The 19,247-nt window shown below is 35.9% G+C and overlaps 1 protein-coding gene across 7 annotated transcripts in view; it reads right to left on the reverse strand.

Annotated features, from left to right (window-relative positions):
• Window positions 1–6,199: 6,199 nt before the first annotated feature.
• Window positions 6,200–19,247, reverse strand: part of PTBP3 (polypyrimidine tract binding protein 3) — a 121,308-nt gene continuing 108,260 nt past the window's right edge. For all 7 annotated transcript variants that reach the window (XM_086683709.1, XM_086683707.1, XM_086683713.1 and 4 more), the window contains 4 exons: window positions 16,942–17,034; window positions 15,624–15,840; window positions 11,388–11,465; window positions 6,200–11,245 (listed from right to left, as the gene is read on the reverse strand). In XM_086683709.1, the coding sequence (XP_086539835.1) occupies window positions 11,113–11,245; window positions 11,388–11,465; window positions 15,624–15,840; window positions 16,942–17,034 (521 nt within the window). In that variant the 3' untranslated portion in view covers window positions 6,200–11,112. The remainder of the gene's footprint in view (window positions 11,246–11,387; window positions 11,466–15,623; window positions 15,841–16,941; window positions 17,035–19,247) is intronic.

Genomic DNA, 19,247 nt, shown 5'->3' on the forward strand with positions numbered 1-19,247 from the left:
TCAGGTAGATTCTTCATATATATATATATATATATATATATATATATATTTTTTTTTTTTTTTTTTTTTTTTTTTTTTTTTTACTTGTTTAACCAGTATTTGTTAAGTACACAGGGTAGTGCAGTTGGTTCTGGACATACAATGCTGGCTTTTAAAACAGCACCATGGGGCACCTGGGTGGCGCAGTCGGTTAAGCGTCCGACTTCAGCCAGGTCACGATCTCGCGGTCAGTGAGTTTGAGCCCCGCGTCAGGCTCTGGGCTGATGGCTCGGAGCCTGGAGCCTGTTTCCGATTCTGTGTCTCCCTCTCTCTCTGCCCCTCCCCCGTTCATGCTCTGTCTCTCTCTGTCCCCAAAAAAATAAATAAACGTTGAAAAAAAAATTAAAAAAAAAATAAATAAAACAGCACCATGACTTTGTCTTCATGGAGTTTATGGTCTAGTGCAAAAAACGGCTATTAACCAAATGATCATGCAAAGACAATAATAACCAACTACAGTATGCACTCTGAAGTCACCTACTGATGCCAGGAAGTTGTTACAGATAACCAAGTCAGGTTTCATCAGCCTAATATTCTATTGCCAAAAAGGGGCCTTGCTGTGACCTGAAAGTGGATGTAAACTAGCTTTCTGTCAACACAGAGAACACTGCCTTGGAAGTCACACAAGCCACATTTTTCATAGTATCTGAGAACCAACCAACCTGTTCCAAGCACATAGCTGAGCTGATACTGAAATCTGAAGAAAAAATTTCCTGTTACCCAAAGGAGGAAGAGGGAGAGAAGAAAAATCAGGTAGATTCTTTAGAACTAGTTTGTAAGCCAGCATCAAGCTACAACAAAAGACACACCAGTCCTTTGCACCATTACTATGTTCCTTGATGGCATGGCTAGAGTAACTTTTCAACTTTAAGCTTCCCAGCAAATATATGTGTCTATGAAATTGGTCTACATAAAACTACAACAGTAAGAGGTATGGGGGGTGAGAGAATCATTGGGACATCCTAAACCTTCTTTTTTATTATTTTTTTTAATTTTAGAGAGCAAGCATGAGCAGGGGAGAGGGGCAGAGGGAGAGAGAATCTTAAGCTCCATGTTCAGAACAGAGCCCAATGTGGGGCTAGATCTTGTGACCCAGGGATCATGACCTGAGAGGAAATCAAGAGTTGGACACTCAACTGACTGAACCACCCGGGTGCACCCCTCGCACCTTTTTCAAAAAAAGTAAGTTTTTATTCCTACTCAAATCATTTTATCTCTCTCATATTTTCTCATATTTATTGCTTTTGTCACAAAGAATAGATATGCAGTAGAAATCCTTAGGAAAAACTAGGAAATTGGAGTATACAGCTATGATTAATATATCAAAAATCTTTTCCAAAAGAAACACAAAATAAAATCAAAGGTAGTATAAAAATAATAAAGCATTAACAAACTAAAAAACAAACTTATTTGGGAGATCAAAACAACTGAAAAGCAAGTTCTTTAAAAATACTTCTGGCAAGATGGCTGAAGAAAAAGAAAGGCACAACTGAAAAAAAAAAGATATTAAAAAATGACTAAAATTACAAATTAGGTAGACTTTTAAAAATACTATACAATAAACAAGGGCACTTAAATGGCTCAGTTGGTCTGACCCTTGATTTCAGCTCAGGTCATGATCTCATGGTTTCTGAGACTGAACCCCACAATGGGCTCTGTGCGGACAGTGTGGAGCCTGCTTGGGATTCTCTCTCCCTCTCTTTCTGCCCCTCCCCCCACCCCCTCTCACAATAAACAATTAAAAAATACTATAAACTTTTTTACCAGTTTGAAAACTATTATATAAAGTGGTTTAAATTATTAATAATCTTCCAAGTGGAAGGAGAGAGTGTGCATGGGTATAGAAAACACTGAATGTGAATTGTACAAGTTAGGTGACAGAAACATGAAGTTTCTTATACTAAGCTTTCTACTTTCACAAATGTTTGAAATTTTTCACAAAAGCACAGGCTTAAAAAAAAACACCAAGGCAAATAAAGTTTTGGAGGATGACAGAAAACAAAAGAATCATTTTGAAAACAGGCAAGTAAAGGCCAAGAATCAAGTGTTTACCTTCACAATAATAAATGCAAAAGGCAGGACAGAACTTTGCCATTTTGTTATCCTTACAAATTAATGAATTTATAGGATAGTCAACAATGGCTAGTACCATTTTGACACACTTAAATGCCCAATGCTATCTATGAAGTATTCTTCTCTCTCCCCACCCCCAAAAAAGGAGGGAGGTCAGGAGGAAGGTGAGGAAAGCAGTAGCTCCCAATTTACAGAAAATCTGAAGTGGGGAGACATTAAAGAAGTAACATCATGGGACATACATACTCAGTGAAATCCAGACTGAATTTTTACATAGTAAATAGCTCAATTTCTTCAACAATTAAGTTTCAAGGGAACAACATCAAAATGATGGAAAGGAAAGCTATATACTGTATTGAAAGACTTTATCAGCAACTACAACATATGTACTTACACATACTTAAGTGTTTACAGATGACATCATATGATGACTGGGACTTGCTTCAAAATCATCCAAGGAATGAGATGAATAGATGAAACCAAATCAGTCACTGGTTGCAGTGGGTATTGGGTACATGGGGGTTCATCACACTGATTAGTATATATTTGAGAATCTTAACGACAAGTTTTGCTAAGCCTTTTGTATAAAGTCTCTTCCTTTAAGGATGCTAGCGAGCTAGAGGTCTTTCTGGCTTTTCTTGGTGGATATATGGGATTAGACATCAAATAGCCCATATGATCAGGCTTATAGTTGCAAAAACAAAACTATTTATTAATGAAAACTTTTCTGGATGAGTTGGGTGTAAAATTTTCAAAAATGTAAAATTTACTTGAAAACAATTTGTGCTTTTTGTTTTGTTGAAGGTACTATTTTTCCTATAGGTATGCCATGGTTAGAGAAATGCCGTACATGTGCAGGAGGGTTACACTGTGAAACCCAGTTCATGGTATCTTGAGTACTTTACAACAGGTCTTCCTTACTAGGATCGAATAATCAGCTAGGTTAAGCACCAAGAATGGTTTATAGCTCCTTGCTGAATTACATTTTTCAAAATCCTTTAAAAAAATTTTTTTAATGTTTATTTTTGAGAGAGAGAGAGAGAGAGAGAGAGAGAGAGAGAGAGAGAGAGATCTGAAGCAGGCTCCAAGCTCTGAGCTGTCAGCAGAGCCTGACACGAGTCTCCAACTCACGAGCTGTGAGGTCATGACCTGAGTTGAAGTCGGATTTTTAACTGACTGAGCCACCCAGGTGCCTCTCAAAATCCTTTTAATTGAAGTATAACACACAGATAAATGTACAAATCTAAAGTGTCCAAGCTGAATGAATCACCAGAAAGTAAACACTCCTGGATAACTGGTGCAAAGGTTAAGAAATCAAACATTAACCACACACCAGAACCTCTCATGCCCTCAATTACCACCTTTCCAAAGGTAACCACTATCTTGTTTTTGATGTAAATGGAATTATACATTATTACTCTTTTGTGTACAGCTTTATTTGTTCAACATCACATCTGTGAGATTCTTCATGTAGCTTTTATGCAGTTTTATTATATATTTTGCGTAACTATAAAGTATTCCATTTTATAGATCATTATGAAATCTCTTTATCTCTAATAATGCCTGATGCCTTGAAGTTTACTTTAATTAATACAACTAATACCAGCTTTCATTTGGTTAAATGGCCCTGCGTGGAACATCAGAATTATTAACTTTTCCTGGTGAACTATACTTTGTACCAGCAGAGTTGAAAGTTCTACATTCAAACCCGATGGCTTTTAAGTGTAGTATTTCCAACAAAATTATTAGAATTTTATCAGTTCAGTATATTTTGCTAGAAACACACAGTGATGAATTTCCACTAAAAGCTGAAATAGGAGAACAGAAAAAAAAAATTGATGATGTAGGAATAATCACTCAGATTGCAAAGAGTGGAGTTTAACACTTTGAACTATTCCTAAGTTCAATTTTCAGTCCTAGTTCAATCAACAAATGTTGGCCATTAAAAATCTGACATAGCTTTGATGGTGTCCTCTGATTTCTTCAACTGTCCTTCTAGTATTGGTATATCTTAGAAATGGCCACTGCTCTGAAATGGCTCATTTCTAAAAGTGAAGAGGGGCTCAGTCGGTTAAGTGTCCAACTCTTGGTTTCGACTCAGGTCATGATCTCACAGCTAGGTTTGAGCCTAGCCTTGGGCTCTGCGCTGACAGTGTGGAGCCTGCTTGGGATTGTCTCTCACTGCCCCTTCCCTGCTTATGCGCTTTCTCCCTCTTTTAAAATAAGTAAATAAAAAAAAAAAAAACTTAAAAAAATCTTTTAAAAAATGAAGACTAGATAATTATTGCAGTGTATGTGTTCCTACATATTAATAATTAGCTATAGGATAGTTTTAGCCACATGTATTCAGACTAGAATTGCCTAGAGAGGCCTCAGGATCCATTCTGGGGGCTTGCTATTGAAGGCAAGAGTTTAAGACTATTTGGTTTATGGATTTAGGCTGACATTCCACAGTTACACAAGAGAGGAAAGACCATGTCAAGGCACGAGGAGAGGATGGCCATCTATAAGCCAAGGAAAGAGGTCTCAGGAGAAATCAACCCTGCTGACACATTGATCTGAAACTTCAGTCTCCAGAATTAAGAAAATTAATTTTTGTTTAAGTCACCTAGTCTGTGGTACTTTGTCATGTCAGCCCTAGCAAAGTAATACAAACAGCAACTGTTTTTAAGAGTTCTCAAACTTGCAACTTGTAATTACATTTTCAGCTTAAACTTTTCAAAAGGAGGTAAGCATTTTTTTTACTCTTCAGCAGAAACACCCCCACCACTATGCAATGCTTTCAAATTGGTCTTAGTAGCTTTCAGAACAGCATAGAAGTACCTCAATCCTGCGTACAGACATTCAAGATCACAATCCTAACAGTTGGCAGGACAGAACCCCTAGGGGCAACACTGAGTACTGAGTAATGCCAAAGAGTCCTGGGTTCTAGTCCAGATTCTGCAATTAACTGTCATGTGGCCTTGGGCCGGTCACTTTCTTCTCTGCACTGCTGATCTTTAAAAAGTGTAAACTGAACTAGGTGGTCTCTTAGATCCATTTATTTCCAAACTACATGACTCAGGGATGGTTGTAAGCCCTCTACTGTGTAAATGAGCATTTCACAGAAAAGCAAGTTTAAAACCTCATTTGGCCATAGTGTTATTTTATCTTTTGTTGATAAAAATGTCTGTAATGCTGGAAAAAAAAAAAAGTAATTACATTTACGGATACAAGAGATTTTACAGGCTAGCCAGCAAAGATCAATAGTGGTTACCTAATTTCCTATTCCATTAAAAATAAATTCCCACTTCCAAAAGATCCATAGTAAAAGATTAAAGAAAACTCCTACAATCCAATAGGTCTTTAAAGAACACAGAAATAATACTTTTGTCTAAGTAAAAGCAATATATAGGCAGCTGTAGCTGTGTTACCTTTTAACGAAAAGCAACACAAATTTGGTCTGGAATGACACCTCACGTTTCAAGTATGTATACTAATCCCACAGGAAGCCAAAAACCGAACTGGAAAAAGTGTTCCAACTCTTGTTTGGCAATCGCATTTATATGAAGAGTTGTGCGTGTTAGACACTTACACAGAAAGGTGGAGAAAGGGAGAGAGGAGAGAGAAAGAGAACTCATGCAAGTGTGCCAATATGCTTGTGCTACAGGGAGAGGGCCATAGAAGTTGTTGCATTGTAGGACTATTAGAAAAGCACTATGCTTTTCATTAAAAATCATTCCTTAATTAATTAAAAGAGAGGTGGTTAGCAGACTTAGGGTTTCATCAGTTTTTAAAGTTGTATGAATATGTGCTTGCTATGATCCCTAACTATGACAAGTTTAGATGGATGGCTATGAAAAAGAAAAGAAAATATGACATCATTAGAATTACAAGACAAGAAGAAACCCAAAGTACAGACACAAGAACACAGAAAAATTTTAAGAGAGTACAGATGTCATGACATTTATTAAAAGGCATGCTACAATGCTATACTTGTTAGGAAAAGAGATTAGAGATACCAAGTAATTGTCAGCAAATATACAAACTGAACGAAAATGGAATATACTGTAGTGTACAGAAGCTTGAATTAACCATGCACTACGCATTTAGAAAATATGTTTTTTAATATTTTATCTTCTCTTTGCATTTATAACATAATTCACTTAATCACAGAATCCTCTTCTTCCAACACCACAAACTGTGTTACAAATGAAAGCTGGTACTGCTGCTTATCAAAATATACAAGACAATTGATGTTTTATATAAAACCACTTTATATGTTAACTTGTTCCCAAAAACCTTTTTTTTTTTCTTTTTTGGCCTGGTTAAAAAAAATGTTGTTACAAATATTTACAGCATCTTCTTCTGTTAGATGAACATTCTTATAAACTGAAAAAGGGAATTGTATGAACAGACCACATAAAACACAAGACAATGTCAGAGGCTCCTAGCTGTGCTATTTTTTTTTTCTTAAATACAGTACTGAAAATGCCCATCAAACCCTTGTCATCCTAATCCATTCTGTTCACATTTATACTCCCATTTTCTCTAAGTAGTCTATTCACCAATAGGAAGTAGAAAGTAAAGGCCGCTTTGCACTGGGTCTTCTTGCAGAAAGGAGCTTGGGAAGAAATGCTTAATGAGAGGAGTTAAAACCAGAACAGTTAAGTCTTTGGTCAGAGCAATGAGGTGACATTTTGATGCAAAACTTTGCTTGGTCAGCAATCTATAATTAGTACTTTCTGGATATGGGATGAATTTTTAAAAGATCTGGGTAACAATGGTAAGGGGGGAAAAGGCCAGAGCATGTTTTGTTTTTTAAATGACATCAAAAATATCTATTTAAATATTTGTTAATACAACTACTACATAGATTCAAAAACTGAAAATAACAACAACAAAAACAAAATCTGTTTACAGTGCTGACTTAAGCTTGCTATAAGCAGCTTTCGATCATGACTATTATCACCAAGGTCACTGGACCAGACAAATATCCCTGTTTTCTGGAACATATGCCTCAGGTTACAAAAACAAAAATGACGACCACAGAGATTTAGAGCGGCTCATTCTTGGACCTGCACAATGCTATATAATGAATATCATGTGATAAAGGCAGAAGTGTAACTGAAACCTCATTTCTACAGTTACAATTCTTTGCTTGTATGAATAGTCTGTGAGATAACATTCTTTTAAAACTTTATAGCACATATTTCCTGAAAACCAGAATACTGATAACTACCTTAGTCTCAAATAGGAAGAAAAGGTCAATTAAGACTACTGAAGAAGGCACATAAACTTTGGTCCTGTTTTGTTTTCTTCCCTCTATAAAACCCCCCACTAATATTTTAGTAATTTTCTACTCTTTAAACCATTCATAACTGTTAGAATTTGCTGTGAAAAAAGACTGCAAATAGTCTTGTAGATAACAACACAGCTCTTTTGAAGGACAGCTGAGTTCTATTTTCTTTAAAGGAAAACTTCTGTGCAATCTAAATTGTATTTTTTAAGCACAATAATAGAATATTTTAAGTCTGGCAGTTTTATTCTTGTTAACGACTGATCAAGGCGAAAGGCTAAGAAAAATGCTTTTACGCATAGTCATGCTGTCTTTTTGGTTTAAAAATAGCAGTACACATTAGGTTTTCTAAGAGATAGATTGATAGTTTGGCAAACTTAGGGTTTTTAAGTGACTCAAGGGGGGGAAATACACATACTTTTGAGCTTGTCACCTTCTGCCCAAAAATATTTAGTGGGACCAGAAATTACATGATAATATATTCATTATATAAATTCCACTGCCTAATGACATTTATGAGAGTTATCTCTTTATCATCTGAAGCAGAACCAATGATCACCATCCTAGGTGGAGCCAAATAAGACATTGCTCCCTTAAGGAATTAGGCAGGCAGAAATTAAGTCTTTAAAAATTGTGAGATCTGCAACTTTTAACTACAGAATAAGAAACATTACTAAAAATAACATCATAATATTTACTTTTAAAGACTATATGGCATTCTATTGGAGCTACTGGGGAATTCTGATATTCTTCAGTAAGTTATTGATTAAGATATTAAGATACTGGGTCATTTTTCTATTTGTATCTCACACAAAACACATTTTACTGCTATGCAAGTTATTTAAATCTCAAACTTTTTGGCATACATTGCTATTGCTGAACGTGTACTGCTATTTTTTGAAGACCTGAATATATATACTTTGTGTACAAGTCAAGACACCTCCAGAAGTGATTAAGACAACAGTCCTTAAAATAAAGTAAATAAACTTAAAAAATAGGATACTATGACAGCTCAACAGTGAAAATAAACATTGCTTAGAAGATACTGAATAAATGTATGCCAAAACAAAAGTATGAAGATCTAGTTTTTCCACTACCCTGATATCTTTAAATCTCTCTACAGAAACTATGCCAACAAATACTGTAGACCTCTATAATTCAAATAGTAAATAACTCAATATGGGCAATATCCATGCACTACAGCTAATTTCAGACACAAATTGAAGATTTCAAACATACTGTTTTAGACAAGAATATCTCACTTTTCCAAATCTTAATTTGATTTTGTCAATAAATTAAAATGTATGTAATGTGTATATGTATGTACATTAGAAGAGTGCATGTATATGTATACATACTTACCTACACACACACACACACACACACACACACACACACACACACACACACATCCCTGAAAAAGATTCAAATGTTCTCTCTCAGATTTAAAGGCCATTTCCTACTTCAAAATTAACATTCAACACTATTACTATCTCCTTTCTGCTACACTGACACTAAATGTTATGAGAATCATGAATTAAAATTACACCGTAATTCCTAACTCAGAGCAAACAAAATAATCCAATAAATGTGACACTGAAAATTATAATAGTGCCTGTATGGAAGGAAAAAAGAAGCAAATTTGGGGAGATTTCTCAAAAAAAAAAAAGAAGTTTTTTTTTCCCCTCTCCCCTCTTACCAGAGGGGTAAAAATGTGTAAACACACATTTTGTAAAGTGAAAAAAATAAAAACTATATAGCTAATTATTACTATCTATTCAGCCAATGCTAAAATGGATTCATTTGAAATGAATCTCAATTTAGTGGCCTTCTTCCTAGTCTATCAGATACCTGCTCCTCAGTGTGAAGTGAATTCTGTTTTTTATAACCTATAGTATCTTTTGTAGTCTCCAATTTTCTGTAAAATTTCTTTTGTAAAAATCTTCCAACATTCGAATTAATGGCTGCAATATAGTAAAGAAGTGGAGATACTCTTTTTAAAGGTGAGATGAGCTACTCTGAGAATCTGAAAAGTGTAAAAGGGATGGACAAAAATGACCCCTATGACAAATTCTGCTTTAAAAAAATCTAATCAAGCATTGAAAAAATAATGAACAAATGCAAAGTTTCTTATTAAAAAGAAATAATTTTACATTATAGAATCACTGAAGTAACATTAAAATGCATTCTTACACTCAACCAAAAAGAGAAAGGGACAGAGTATGAGAAAGGACCCACCTTCTCATACCCCATATAATGTGGACACTTAGTAATAAAGTTACATTAACAAAGAAAAGCATCGCACTGTACTGAGAAAAACCAAGTAATCCTGAGACAAATTCTAATGGGTGATAAAGGTTAGACAAGATTCAGAAACTGAAATTGTATTTTATAGTCCCAAACTGGTATGCTATAACTGGCAATGACCACTATTGGTCACAAAGTGAAGAGGCCTACAGGTGTGCAACTGAGTTATTCCCCAAACCATTCACCCTTCCCCACCCCATCTCTGCACCAAAGCACCAAAAATTTGAATAAAAACTATTACTTATTGAAAACCACTTAAAATTGCAATGAAAAACTTTAAAATCCTTACCAAAACAGGGAAAAAAAAACAAAATGCTCACCAAGCCCACAATATAGCTTTCAAGATACTTAGATAAAATTCTAACCTATTGTATCATAAGCACATAATAAGGCACATAATAAGAAATTAAGTAAATAGACAGTAATTCTGAATAAGTATTAGAGATTATAGTGGTACAAAAAACCCTTGAGATTAATTTTTTTCTAAAAGAAGACCTTACCAAAAATAACTTTTAAAAAATCTGTCAAACCATATGATAGACCTGAATATTTTCCTTGTAAACTTTTTTTTCTGAAAACAATTATAAAAAAGTAGTTTATAAGTAGGATTATTTTTCTTTTTAAATTTTTGAAGATCATATTACTCGGCAAATAGTATCATTTTGAAAATTAAACCATGATTTTTCCTCATAAAATTACTATTTCTTTTGACACCTTAACAGATCTTGGATTCCACTTAATTTCCTTTGGGGACAACTGAGACACTTCATTTCTCCAAATAGTCTTAAAAAATTAAAGATATGTATTCTTCAAAGGAGTGTCTTACAGTGAAAAAAAGAAACAATTGAAAGAAAATGTGCAAGTTTATAAATTTTCTTCCAATACAACCCAATTTGTTTATGTATAATACCTATCAATACATGCCTAACAACTGATATAATTTAGAAGTGAACATAATTTCCTATAGGGGTCGAACTTCTGAATCATAAAGTTAAAAACTTTGTTGTAAGTAATTTTAAAAGCCTGTATGTTTAAATTTTTCCAAAGTACAAAGGAGTTTAGAAATGTTGTATAAGGCTGATCTGGACCCAAACTAAAAGAAAGACTGTCCTCTTGAAATCCAATTTAATACAGGGAATTAAATTATTAAAAAAATTCTTTTCCTGATTTTTTTTTCCTGAAGATTATTTTCATAGACACTAAGGTACAAAGGAAAAAACGAACCTTTGATCACATACTGGCAAGGGGGAAAAATGGAAAAAAAGAACGTCCCTTAATTTTCTGAATATACTTGGATATCAAACTCAGAGTTATTTTTGTGAAAGAGGCAGAATTGGTCTTGAGTTGCTTCAGTCTATGTCTGAAGGTTTTACTGAAATTATGGTCCAGTCTTAGGAGAAAAATTCACAGAAAAATCAGATTGTAGATTTTGAGAAGGAAACTCTGAGGTGATGATTTTCTCCAAGGTCATGGTTATGAAGTTCAATGAGGGCCTGGATTGCTTCTTCCACAGATCCCAACTGAATGAGTGCCATTTTGCGATCTTTCCTAAAAACAATGGAAGAAATATAAAAAGTATGTAGAATTAATTTTACCCACAAATCTCCCCAACCCTAGAAGACTTCATTGAACTACCTTTAAAATTTGCACACCACTTAAAATAATGTATTTCTTGAAAGCATGGACTTACTGAAAGAATTTAAAAGCCTTCACTGAACATCCAGCTTCTGTGAAAAGGTTCTTCAGATCATCCACTGTAACAGAAGGGCTGTGAAAACATCACAGAGAGTGTCAACTATCTTAGCCCCAGTTCTCAAATGAACCAAAGATTAATTTTCAACTGTCAAATCTTCAGAGTATCTCACATTTCTAAGACAATAAAGCCCTGAAAGGGCTTTTGGAACTGCCCTGAAAGATGTTCTAAGTTGACACATACATGTTCTAAAACAATGTACTTTGGTCTAAAATCTTTTACATAAAATACGGGCAGGTATTGGGGCACCTGGGTGGCTCAGTCAGTTAAGCATCTGACATCAGCTCAGGTCATGATATCATGGTTCATGGGCTCAAGCCCTGCGTCAGACTCTGTGCTGACAGCTCAGAGCCTGAAGCCTGCTTCAGACTCTGTCTCCCTCTCTCTCTGCCTCTCCCCTACTTGTGCTCTCTCTCTCAAAAATAAATAAACGTTAAAAAAATTTTTAAAAACACGGGCAGGTATTTAAAGAACAAGAAAATCTATCTGTATTTCTTTTAAAGCGATAATTACCCATACCACTGGCTTCAGTAGTTAATGTTAATGGTATTTCCAAAACTACTTCTAGTGTTTCCAAAATTACTTCCCAGTTCTGACTTGTTGGCTCTTGACCAGATGTCTACATTTTTAATGGCTTTTAGGGTAATTCTGAATACATGTATGTGGGAGTCAGGCTCTAAGATGCTTCCCCCTCCCCTCACTACTATTGCCTCCTAGTATTCAAGGCCTTTAGATACTCCTCTTCCATAAGGAAGAGATGTCCTCTGTAACCTTTAGGGTACCATAGAAACAATATGTTTGACTTCTTCTTTTTTTTAACGTTTATTCATTTAAAAAAAAAAAATTTTTTTTTAACGTTTATTTATTTTTGAGACAGAGAGAGACAAAGCATGAACGGGGGAGGGGCAGAGAGAGAGGGAGACACAGAATCGGAAGCAGGCTCCAGTCTCTGAGCCATCAGCCCAGAGCCCGACGCGGGGCTCGAACTCACGGACCACGAGATCATGACCTGAGCTAAAGTCGGACGCTCAACCGACTGAGCCACCCAGGCGCCCCTCATTTTTGAGAGGCAGAGACAGAGCATGAGTGGAGGAGGGCCAGACAGAGAGGCAGACACAGTATCCAAAGCAGGCTCCAGGCTCTGAGCTGTCAGCACAGAGCCTGACGCTGGACTCGAACTCACCGACTGAGAGATCATGACCTGAGCTGAAGACGGACATTTAACCAACAGAGCCACCCAGGGGTCCTGACGTGTTAGACTTCTAAGGCTAAGAGACATTGCAATTCCCACCCTGCATCAGCTCTGGAAGAAACCAGCTACTCTTTCAGAGGGATGCTCAAACACCCATATGGAGAAGTCCTTTGTGGCAAGGAACTGAGGCTGCCTGTCAACAACTAGATTCATAAGTAAGTGAGCCACCTTGGAAGTGGATCCTGTAGCCCCAGTTAAAACTTCAAATTTTTGAGACACTCTAAGTTAAAACTAACCAGCTAAGCCACTCTGTATTCCTGAATCACAGTAACAGTATCAGCTAATAAACATTTTAGATAACTAATATAGTGGCCTATCACATGAGAGTCAACTGACTAAATTATTCCAACATAGCAGTTGTCCTATTCACTAATTTCTTATGAGATGATTTAACTGCCATACTGTCTTAAGAACACTGTATCTCATCTCATAACTGCCAGTAAGGATGGTTCAGGAGGACAATGATTGGTTCTGCATGGAGACAGATCTGAGTTCACATTCTATTTCTCATTCATTTGGTGTATGACCTTGAGTAAGGTACTAAACCTGAGTTTCACTGATAAAATGAAACAAATGACTTTATTTCAAAGGTTTTTAGGTATGAATTAACAGAGAAAGAAAGAAAGAATAGTGGTTACCAAGGACTGGAGAGTAGAGGGAAATGGGGAATTACTCTTAATGGGTACAGAGTTTCAATTTGGGATAATGACAAGAATCTGGAGATGGACAGAGGTGATGGTTGTACAATCTGAACGTACTTAATGTGAATGTACACCAAACTGCACACTCAAAAATGGTTAAAATGGGGGCACCTTAGTGGCTCAGTCAATTAAGCATCTGACTGGCTCAAGTCATGATCTCCTGGTCTGTGAGTTCAAACCCTGCATCAGGCTCTCTGCTGTCAGTGCAGAGCCTGCTTTGGATTCTCTGTCCCCCTCTCTCTGTCCCTCCCTTGCTCTCGTGCACACTATCTCTCAAAAATGAATAAACATTTTTTTAAAAGGTTATTATATGGAGATTAAATGAGGTAACAAATGTAAATTGCCAGCATGGTGCCCAGAACTTGGTAGATGGTTCAGAACATATTAATGTCCTCTCCCTCTTCTGCCTACACATCCTATGTAGGCTGCAACCTGAGACCAGCCCCTAGATAATGTATTTAAGAAGGTAATAATGACAAGAGCCTGCCCTGGTATCCAAATATGTTGTTGCTATGTCTCCATAATGATGAGCTGCTACATTTCTAGATCCACATAACCTAGAGATTTTTTAAGGGACTCCTCCAGTTTCTTAGCTGGCATGAGATTTGAGCCATTGTCCAATTCAGATTCAAGGTTCCTTCAGGTAGCCTACCCAGAGACTAGCTGGCAGCCTGAGCACTCAACATTATTTTGGGGGATTACTTTCTATTCCTATTCATCCCCATTCTCATTCTCAATAATGTTCTAGAACTTTTTTACCCTCCTCCATTCCCTCAAGTCTTTAAATTTCTACACACATGGCCATACACAACGCCACTCTTTCCAAAGTTTATTCTCTTTTCATGTATTAGATTAAGTTACATACAACTGCCATCTTCATATGTGCTTAGAGTGCAGAGCCTGCTTGGGATTCTCTCTCTCCCTTGCTCTCTGCTCCTTCCCCACTCAGCTGTCTCTGTCTCAAAAATAAATAAGGGGCGCCTGGGTGGCGCAGTCGGTTAAGCGTCCGACTTCAGCCAGGTCACGATCTCGCGGTCCGTGAGTTCGAGCCCCGCGTCAGGCTCTGGGCTGATGGCTTGGAGCCTGGAGCCTGTTTCCGATTCTGTGTCTCCCTCTCTCTCTGCCCCTCCCCTGTTCATGCTCTGTCTCTCTCTGTCCCAAAAATAAATAAACGTTGAAAAAAAAAATTTTTAAAAATAAATAAATAAATAAATAAACTTAAAAAAAAAAAAAAAAGATGATGACTAAAGAACAAGTCTCCTACAACACTGGTTAAAATGGAGTAGTCACAATAAAGTAATTTTTAGCTTTTATAAACATTTAAAAAATTATTTATTTTATTTTTGAGAGAAAGACCGCAGGAGTGGAGAAGGGATGGAGAGAGGGACACAGAGGATCCAAGGAGCTGAAGCGGGCTCTATGCTGATAGCAGCGAACCTGATGCAGGGCTTGAACTCACAAACTGTGAGATCGCGACCTGAGCCATAGTTGGACACTCAACTGACTGAGCCACCCAGGCACCCCTATTTTTTTAAAAGCTTATTTTTTATTTTGAGAAAGAGAGAGAAAGAAAGAGAGAGAGAGAGAGAGAGAGAGAGAGAGAGAGAGAGAGAGAGAGGAAATGCGCACATGCACGAGGTGCGGGGTGGGGTGGGCAGAGAGAGGGAGACAGAATCCCAAGCAGGTTCTGTGCTGTCATTGTGGAGCCTGGTGCGGGGCTCAAACTCACAAACCCTGACTTCACGATGTGAGTCAAAAGTAAGAGTCCAAATGCTTAACTGACTGAGCCACTATGTGCCCCAGAGTAATTAACATATACATGGTTTTGCAACTTGTAGATAAAGAATAGAAAATTCATTTTTACCATATTCTTAGACACATAAATTATTTGAGTTTGTTATATTAATTCTTTACTTCTATACAAAGGGATGAACAAGTATGTACCAATGGAATATTTCTGCATAAACTTATTTTTATGCCCTTTTATAACTGAAAGGTAACTAGTTGCTAATTCTCCATTTGGAAAGAAACTTATCTTTCACTTTTGGTGTATGACTAGAGATATGACTTTAAGACATGATGGTAAATAAGTAATCTTATAAGAAATTGGTGACTAGGACAACTGCTACGTTACAATAATTTCAGAGTTTCTACCTCTCCCAAACCATATACTGTAGACTATTAATCATCTAAATGAATAATAATTAATTAGGTACATACGGGATGTTGGAAAGATGCAGAGTGGCTGATGGTGGAAAAATATTCTGGAAGTTTTTAGAGCCAGGTTTTTTAAAGCGATGCAAAGGACTATTGCTAAAATCCTTAGTCAGACCTTGGTCTTCTTGTCCCTCTCGGGGAAGCTGAACTGCCTGATGTTTGGACAGTGTAGCACGAAGCACTTTTCCGTAAAGTCTCTGCCCACTCAGGTGGTTCATGGCTAGTGCATAGAAGAAAATTAAGAAAAGTTTGGGTATTAAGATAAAGTTCTTGTAAAATTTGTCTAAATTATCATTAAATTCTTTTATTTAATCATTTAAAATTATATTGCCAGTTCTGGGTGTTATAATAGTTTTAAATTCAAAAACTCTTACATATAGAAATGTATTAAATGACTTTACTATGATGAAAGAGAAGCAATTAAACAAAAAATAACTATCTTTCTAGCAGAGTGCTAGAAAGTTCCATAGTGCACAGAACAAGTGCTTAGGAAATGGCTATTGAATAAAGTATTTTAATCTCAAGCAACACATTGTTTTTTGTTTTTAAAAGCAGACTCCATGCCCAAAGTGACTTGAACTCATAACCCTGAGATCAAAAGTTGCATGCTCTACCGACTGAGCCAGCCAGCACCCCTGGCAACACATTCTTTTAATAAAAAAATCTGAGTAGTAATATTTTAAGAGCCACTGTGACTATGAACTATAAGGCCATGGAATGCAACTTTCTTACACCATTATTATGAAGTGTGCTCAAACTTTTAAGCCATGAAACAGTTACAGAAAACTTAATTTGGAAGAAAAACAAATAAATTAACAAAATTAAATGAAACAAAAAAAAGTCACATTTATTAGTTTATACTTCATGGAAAAAACCTAGAGTTTATAAAGGTCCAAACATCAACAATATGTTAAAGTAGATAAACGAACTTCAGACTTCAAAGAGCAATAATTATTTTTTAACCTTTTTTTTTTTCCCCTGAAAGAGAGTTCGAGCCTGAAAGGGAGAAAGGCAGAGAGAGGAAGAGAGAGTCCCAAGCAGGCTGTATGGCCAGCACAGAGCCCGATGTGGGGCTCGATCTCACAACTGTGAGATCATGACCTCAGCCGAAATCAAGAGTCAGACGCCTAACCCACTGAGCCACCCAGGTGCCCCTCTTTTTTTAATCTTAAACCAGAAGTAGGCTCAAATAATAATGAAGACATTTGCATAAGAAGGTACCCTTCAGTAAAATGATAGTCCTACCACCTAGAAATTTATTTTATAGGCAAATTCACATACAAAAGGAGGAGGCTTTCATTACTACTATTAACCATAGTACCTAGCTGAGCTTGACTTGCATCTGCCATCTGAACCAAGGCATTTTCTTTCTTATTAAACATAATCTTCACTCGATGTACATCACCATATACTCCTAATGGAAAAGACAAAACAAAACCTTAATTAAACAAAAAAAAAAATGCCCGTTTAATGTTCAATTTTACTCATACATTTAAAGAAGGCTTCTTTTCTCATATACATATTCCCTGGGCAATTCCACACATGTGCTCCCAAATTAACAAATTTGCCTTCTATGTTCTAGATCTATTAATGTACTCAACCCTTTTCACTTGGATGTCCCATAAACACTTCAAATTTAGTATGTCCCAAATGGATTCATTTCCCCTTTTCTCTCCCCGCTTCCAGTGTTCACCAACTCTACCGATATATATTATCATCATTCATATATTTGCTTCAGTCAGACACCTGGGACTCATCTTTTAACTTCTCCCTTTCCTTTCCATTTAGTCAATCACCCAATCACCAGCATCCATTGATTTTATGGCCTAAATATCTCATATTTGTCCACTTCTCCCCATCCTCACCACCATCAAAGCTACCATTATCGTTTCACATCTAAACTACCGTTAACAGCCTCCCAACTGACCTCAATACAACCAATTTTTCTGTATTAGTCTTCCCCAAAGGGGATCTAATATTCCAAAGGACTGGTAAAATGATTGGGGTGTAGGGGGAAAATAGTCAAACTCCTATTTATACTGAGTTGATTATATAAGCTAATATGAAAAACTATATTTTACTAATTTTTTAATATATGCATGAAATTATAGGCAGAAATTTCTACAATAGGAAAAATATTGTTTTTTTAAAATTCAATATATCAAAATAGATTGCAGTTTACATGCTTAGAGGGTATCACCAATATAATAAAAATAAGACCCTTAAATATCAGTAGCACCATAACCACACTTTGTTATGTGACAAAAAGAATGACTATGAGTATCTTCAAGGGACACAAAAGGAGTGCTGGTTATCCGGTGGGCAAGCACCTAACAGCAACTAAAGTCAGAGATGAATGGTACTTTTAAAAAAGACAAGTATTCTGAATTCCAAATTAGCTGTCCTTCTCAGAAGTGACAAGTGGCTGAAACAGACATTAAAAAAATAATACATACAATTGGTTCTTCAAGTTGAGGGTGATATTTTTTTAAACGAGTAAGAAATTAACTACTTTTAGAAAGAAATGTACATTAGTTATTAAAGAGACATGTGAAAATTTATCATTAATACATGATTTTGTTACTGAAAATTACATGAATGTGTCATGAATAAAAACTTTACTTTTTTAAGAACTACAAATGAGTATGAAGAATCTCTGTGGGATGATAGAAATGTTCAAAACTGGATGTAGTAATGGCTGCACAATGATGTAAAGTTACTAAAAATCAATGATTTATGTACCTAAAGCAGGTGAACTGTATGGTTATAAATTATACCTCAAAAAGATCGTCTAAAAACCTATTATCCACTCAAAAATTTGAAACAATTTTCTAGCCTATTAAAACTTCCAAATAAAGAGTACCATTTGTTAACCCCATTTGTTAAAAAAATATTCTAATGCAGTTGTCAACATCAGCTGATTTATTTAACAAGAGGAAAAAATGGAACTTTTCTAGGTAAAGTACAATGAAAACGAGTGGATTAGACTGAAAAATTACTAAATCATGAGGTACAGTGACAATGAAACATTTCCACTTAAATTGCTTATCTTTATGAGCTATCATTTCCCGTTATGACAACCTTTAAGATCAAGCACTAAAATAAAGTGAACTTGGAATCAAAGCTGAGAATACAGATTCAAAATGGAAAAGATTTTAAATAATGAAACATATTAAATAATATTTCTCACTAAATGTTAGTAAGTTTTTTATGAAGTTTCACCGTTAATAAAAATCTGTAAAATACTGATTACTTATTTCGTTGTTCTTATATTTCTATTTGTGCATATTATACTATACATAATGAGTACAGTAAAAGGTGGATAAAGTTTATAAATAATCATATATAAATTAGGAGTACATGCTAACATTTTTTTTTTTTGAACTAAGAGAGGAACACTATTAGAAGGTCTGGAGACTATTTTCATTTTATTTTTTAATGTTTATTTATTTTTGAGAGAGACAGAGACAGAATGTGAGGGGGTTAGGGGCAGAGAAAGAGAGGGAGACACAGAATCCGAAGCAGGCTCCAGGCTCCGAGCTGTCAGCACAGAGCCCTATGTGGGGCTCGAACTCACAAGATGTGAGACCATGACCCGAGCTAAAGTTGGACGCTCAGCTGACTGAG

This window comes from Puma concolor, chromosome D4 (genome assembly GCF_028749965.1).
Source record: "Puma concolor isolate L17-30 chromosome D4, mPumCon1.1.hap2, whole genome shotgun sequence".
NCBI classification, from domain to species: Eukaryota; Metazoa; Chordata; class Mammalia; order Carnivora; family Felidae; genus Puma; species Puma concolor.